General features: G+C 42.8%; 1 protein-coding gene across 1 annotated transcript; it reads right to left on the bottom strand.

Moving 5' to 3' along the window:
* Positions 1–308: 308 nt before the first annotated feature.
* Positions 309–4,136, bottom strand: klhl42 (kelch-like family, member 42). The gene is made up of 3 exons (XM_070929203.1): positions 3,373–4,136; positions 3,101–3,294; positions 309–1,844 (listed from the first exon to the last, which is right to left on the bottom strand). Exons 1-3 carry the CDS (start codon positions 4,134–4,136, stop codon positions 1,390–1,392), a joined length of 1,413 nt encoding a protein of 470 aa, XP_070785304.1. The 3' UTR covers positions 309–1,389.
* Positions 4,137–6,319: the final 2,183 nt, after the last annotated feature.

Here is a 6,319-nt window from a genome sequence, read left to right as displayed (position 1 = left end):
ATCATTATGCGGAGCTTCAGCATGGCTCCCCGGGGGTCTAGAGGTTGGTTGGGTAATTTTTTCTGGGAAGGAACAGATCAAAGTGACCTACAGAGGCAGGACTTACTCCAGGGTCGAGTCCCCAGTCACAGAAAGATATTGTGGGAAGATGTCACATGATAGATTATACGTATTAAGATCAGCCTGTTCTCTCGGTCGATTTGGAAATTGTGAATTAAAGTAAGAACAAACTTTGGAGACACAAGTAGAATGTGGAGAAATGACACATTATAAACGGGCAAATTAAAGGACAAAACAGACCCCTGAACATCATCTTTATTATCATGACCTAAATTTCCAAACTGTCAAACTAATAAGTACTGCAGAGAGAATCTGAAATCCACCAAATCAAACATCGTAAGTGCTGCATTTACCCAAAACTTCAAGAGTTTCATAAATAAATTTAGCTTAGAGGCACATTTCTCATGTCTGCACACCCCCCAATATTTAATCAAGGAACTGAAAAGTACCGTAACGAGAACAAAATCTGCTTTAGCAGAAAGAAAAAGATACAACACAGCAGTTTTGGTCAGTTGCTGGCAATGTAACAAAGTTTTGCATTTTGTGCTTATTTTTTCAATCAAGTTCCTTTTTAACTGAGGTTGCAGAAGGCACATGTGCATCGTTTTGTTTTAATGGAATTGCGCTTTAAGCTTTGCTTAGTGTATGTCTGAAAAATAAGACTGTGCAAGTATACATATAACAACACATTAAGCTCCCTCTGAGCCACTTCTCATCCCACACAATAACTTTCAAGGAACCTCTAATTCCCATAAAACTGGCAGTGTAAAACCAAAGCCATCTTTCATGATTATCGACTATGTACAGTACATAAAGACAAGAAAGGTGTTTCGTTTCTGAGATATTTTAAGGTTTGTAGTGAATTATGGATAAACATGTACGCCAATGCCACATCTGGAGTGTAAACATCAGGAATATTGAGGCCCATAGATTTAAAAGCATGCTGTTATGTAGCCCCAGTTTGTGCCTCTCATGTATTAGCATTACATTTGACAGTGGAAATCACCCATTTTTCTGAAAATCAATTACCCACCCAGGCTAGCTGCTATGACGCTGTTGACCTACGGGCCATGGCGCTTCATTTCATACTTGTCATTGTAGCTTTTGTATTTGCATCCATAGCAGTATGTACAATGTAGTGCGTTGTTTTTTTGTTTTTTTTTGAGGCACAGAGGTCACGAGGCGTTCAACCTGGCAACCAGATAGTTCCCACTAATGCCACAGAGCTCCATTCTGTGCAAGAACAAGCAAGCCACACACTGGCCTATATTAATGCTGCATGGGCTATCTGTTAGTGTCCACTGAACTCTTTCACATCAGCCCTCTCAATCACAGCACGTTGGGGAGGTAAAGCGAACAGAGCAGCATGTTCTGGCCCAGAGCTGGGAAGCGTCTGAAGGCCTCCCAGGCGTCCGAGAAGATGTTGTACTTGAGAAAGACGCGGTGCTCCAGGCTGGTGGGCAGGCTGACGTCCCGGCTCATGATGTAGATGCCGTCGTTGTGCAGCGTGCACGTCAGGTTCAGGCCCGACTTGGACGTGTTCTCCTTCAGCTGGATCCACTCCCCCGTGGTGACGTTGTAGGACTGCACCGTCAGCACGTCCTCCGTCTGGCTGGGACGCCGCTGCCGCCGGCCTGCCTCCAGCTCGTGGGTGTAGCCGCCCACCAGGTAGATGGTGTCCTCCACCGAGAGCATCTGCTGCTTGCGGATGTGCGCCGAACAGGACCGAAACACAGTCCAGGTGTCAGAGGTGGGGCAGTAGCAGAGGACATTTGTGTTCCTGTCTGTCAGACACACAAATAAAAGATGTTAAACTCAAAGAAGCAACACTGAAAGGACTTTTTCTTCTCACGAACATGTAGAAGCACCAAGGGTGTTGTTTCAGACGTGGGGGGGGTGCACAATGAAATCACAGATTCTTCAACCAAAAAGCAAAATGTAAATGGTATTTCCTGCACGTATATCCATTTATATCTAAACAACAAACTCTGAGCAAAGTGCTCCGTGTCCTGAGAATAAGAACACAAAAGCCATCAACTCAACATTTTTTATCTTCTCTCATCTGGATTTTGGCAGCTGGTCAGTCAGAGGACACTGTTTAGAGACATTTAATTGAGGAAATCAAAGTGGGGGGTGGACAAAAATAAGACTCTAAAAAGTGAGGGCCACATGTCCCCCTGTCCTCAGTGGAAAATATGCCCTTAGGCACCCACCAATGCCAAGGCCCTTATAATTCAAGTTATACAATACATGACACAGTGTCCTGATTAAGAAAATAACAGACAGACACAAAGAACACCTCAAAGTAAAGCAGTGACGGTATTAATTCCTATGTTACGGACTGGTACAGCCTTTCAAGGAACCGCTTATTCCCATAAAACTTTTTCTTCCTCAGATTGTTTCATCTGAATGATTTTAGTGGCCCTAAAGGAGTATGCAGTATTTCACAAGAAAGAAGCACAAATTGGAGCCTAATTTATTTTAAGAGAAGTAAATGGGTTTTTTTCTCTTATCCTTTTAATCATCTTGTATGTCTTCCTCCTCTTTATACTGTTTTCAGGGTGTAAAAGATAAAAGATATGGGACGACCCACTCCACTTACTGAGTCACATGACATGGAAAAACACCTAAACAACTAAATTCAGCATGTCTAAAAAAAAAAACTTAGATTAATATTAAGTGTTCTTAGTTGGAGTTTAATGGTGTAGTTTGGTAGCCTGTCTGTGTTTTCCCATCAGCAACACCTGGGTGAGATATATGATACTAAGAGTAGGAAAAAAAAGCACAAACTATTACCAGAAACCTCACTCATCCAGGCCTCCATTTATTTTCACTGCTACTATCAGGTAAGTGATGGAGGCACACACCACTTATTTCAAAGACCACTTTCATCCTCAGGCGATTAGACCTCTCAACAGTCTGCAGGACTCAGGGCCACGTGGTCCTTATTGTTTTCATGTTGACTGGAGAGCAGCTGCTCACTGTATGGAAATGAACTGGTGGCATTTTAATATAAGTAAATACCCTGAGTTATACCAACCTCTTGCAGTGTATCCACCCATGACGTAGATCATCCCCTGGCATTCACAGGCAGAGAACTCAGCCAGCGGGTCGGGCATCGAGGACACACAGGTCCACCAGTCCTGTTCTGGGCTGTAACACTCCACTGTGCCCAGACACTGGCCTCCTACAGCGTACAGCTTCCCCTGTACTGCCAGCAGCTTGAAGTTGGACCTGATGGAGAAGACGCTGTGAGAGAAACATGACAGCAGCTGTTGATATTTGAGAAGAAGTGTGTAGATCTGGTTTTACCTCTTCTGGTTGAGCGGAGCCACCTGGTTCCACTCGTTCCTACAGGGGTTGTAGCAGTGCACCGCAGAGATCTCCTGACTCGTCATCCTGTACCCACCGACTATGAACAGGTAGTTATCGAGGACAGCTGAGCCGTATCCTCTGACGTTGATCATATCTGGAGGCAGGTTGTTTGCGAGCGGTTTCCAGCGCTGCTCCACCTCTCCATACCTCAGCATGGACCAGGGTTCATCCTGATCGGGCACGTCCAGGGACAGACAGGTGAAGTCTCCGATGGCTACCAGGGTGGCGGTGCCTTTCATGCGCATCTCCTTAACTTGGTCTCTGACAGCAGAAGGGAGGCTGCTGAACTCTGGCCGCCTCAGCATGGGGTGATAGTAGCAGCTCATGTATTTGAGGCACGCATGACGCAGATCATGAGTCCCGTATACTTCAGAGAGGCTGTACAGCTCCACGCAGTTGTCCAGCCGGATCTCCGAGGTGAGGAGCTTGAGGATGGAGGTGACCTGTAAGAAGGAGGCGGTCTCAATCAGGTCCTCCAGAGTCTCGTTGACAACCTGAACCTTGGAGGTGTTGATGAACTCCAGGACCAGCTCCAGGCCGGGGACACTGAGCCCCTGCAGCTGCACAGAGTCCTCCGTGGACTCCCTCATACCAGAGCTGTAAAGTGCACGGAAGTAGTCGCTCTTCTCTATCAGCTTCTTTTTATTCACCTCGTATATTTTGTCATCCATGACGATGGCAATAATCTGGTCAGATGACATGGTGAAGCTAGCGTGCAAGTGTTTTTTTTTCTCTCAGGCTGTTTTGTTTTTGCTTGCCCTTTAGTCAGCCTCCTCGGCGAGTCACCGTTTACATTTCACCGGCGAGGGAGCTCTGTGGCCGGTCTATATATGGTAATGTTCAGCCCATAGATCGCCATGGAGCAACTTTCGTTAGCCGTGGAAGCTAACCAACCAGCTACATAGAGAAGAACTGCAGCAGCTACAAAATAAACTAGCCAAAAGAACCTTTTCCTCTGATTAGCATTCCTCGACAGTCCAATAAAAAGTCGCCGCAGTATCTAGAGACGTTGGTTAAATAGTGTAGTATATTTCTGACACTGGCAGTAACAGTTTCCATTGCATTTTATAAGCCTTTTGCGGGACTGTGCCGAGCTGTCAAATTATAACTGTTTTGATTTTGCACCATACGTCATTTCCAGGTTTTACACTTCTTCGTGAGGACATTTTACAGAGCTGCTGTGTGCTGCTGCCACCTACCGGTAAATGGACGAATAGCTCGTAGAAATGATAAAAACAAAAACAAATAAAAAAACACAATATAAAACGAAATAAAATCTATATGACTAGCATTAAAAAAGCCTCTTTATGTTTCCTTTTAATAAGCAAACATATTTTTACAGGATGATAATATATACTACAAGAAGACAACAACGGAGAAAGACAAATTATAATAAATGAATAAAATAAAATAAATCCATTTCTAAGCAGACATTTCAATCAGCTAGACGTCTCTTGACCTGCAAATGCTTCCAGAGAAGTATCACGTCTCAGATTTCACATTTAATCTGGCATGTGATCGAGTGTTGATTCAGGGGACAGAAACATAACAAATCATCAGGTTTAAAACCAGTTGTATCACTCAACATTTCTGCATTCTTTGCTCTTCGCGCTCCAAAGAAAAGTGACACATGAAGGAAGTGTAGTTCTAGCTTCAAAGTGGTAAGTGTCATAAAGAACATGTAGTGCTCTCACGTCAACACTGTCTCTGTGTTTGTTTGCAGGGTGCAGGTGTGTCAGTGCATGGGGGGTCAACTCTGATTTGATATTCCTTTTCTCACAGTGCAGTGCACATTTAACAGTTGATAATCTGCTGTACAGTGCTGAGAGGTGTTTTGTCCATCTTTATTGCAGGCAAAGAGATAGTGACAGTGAAAGTCAGAAACATTGCATGTATGCATTATTTTATCCTCATGGTAGTTAGTTTTTTTACTCATATTGTGTTTTCAATTATGTCAAATAAACAAATAAACTTGCCTCGCCTCATTTTAAATTCTCATTTTTCTACATGGGGACTCAGTCAGTTTGTAAAACCTGCAGTTTAAGGACTATTGGTGTGAGTTCACTGGTTTGGCATGGCTCAGAAACAGAATCCTCTTGTAAATATTCTAAATCTAAAATGAAAAAACCTTTAAACATATATGGAAACATTCATTGTAAGTGAGTTTGGAATCTTTTGTTGCAAATGGCAGTGGATGTTGGATCTTTTTACATATCTGAACGAGGATTTATACAAATTTTGATGCAAAACTAAACTACATTGTCTTGCACATCTTGCATAATTTTAGTGTTACTCTGAAGCTCATACTCCTCCGTCAGTGCAGAGTTATAATAAGCTCCGCAGCCAGCAGGCCTGTTGTCTATCTCCAACTGTCAATCAAGATAACGTGCGTTATCACACTCGTGGCGTCACTGTCTGACTGAAGGTTTAGTACTGAGAGAAGTGAAACTCCAAATAATTAAACAGACTGAGACAGGCGGCAGTGCCTTCAAAATAAAAGCATAGGGCTTGAGATAAAACATTGGTTGTGATACATTTGTCATCATCAGTCAGGGCCCAAGGTGAGTTCATCAAATTTGTGAAGCTGGTATCAGCAAATGTTTGCCATTTCTGCTTGAAATGATAAATTCATGGTCAAAATAGTCGCCCATATTATAAGTGAGATTATTACCATCTTTATACAACCTTGCACCTGTTTTAAACAATGATTACATGTTGCAAAAGCCGGCAGAAAAGTCATGCTAATTAAAATACAGGAAAGTATCATAAATAATAATGAGATAATAATCAGTAATAATAATTGGAAATAAGAATAAAGCTTAAGAAACCTTGTCGTTTACTTCAAATCGTTGTTCTAACACTTTATTCTCGGAAACACCGTTTT

This window comes from Enoplosus armatus, chromosome 22 (assembly GCF_043641665.1).
Source record: "Enoplosus armatus isolate fEnoArm2 chromosome 22, fEnoArm2.hap1, whole genome shotgun sequence".
In the NCBI taxonomy this organism is placed as follows: domain Eukaryota; kingdom Metazoa; phylum Chordata; class Actinopteri; order Centrarchiformes; family Enoplosidae; genus Enoplosus; species Enoplosus armatus.
The sequence above is the reverse complement of the archived record's forward strand: the minus strand, read 5'-3'. Positions and strand labels throughout refer to the sequence as shown.

What these genes read in the sequence shown, in the direction of transcription:
- klhl42 (XM_070929203.1), bottom strand. Translation starts at nt 4,136, where the DNA reads ATGTCATCTGACCAGATTATTGCCATCGTCATGGATGACAAAATATAC. An exon ending in GCTCCGCTCAACCAGAAGAG is followed by an intron (nt 3,295 to 3,372) that starts GTAAAACCAGAT and finishes CTTCTCCATCAG; the next exon opens with GTCCAACTTCAAGCTGCTGG. An exon ending in GGGTGGATACACTGCAAGAG is followed by an intron (nt 1,845 to 3,100) that starts GTTGGTATAACT and finishes TGTGTCTGACAG; the next exon opens with ACAGGAACACAAATGTCCTC.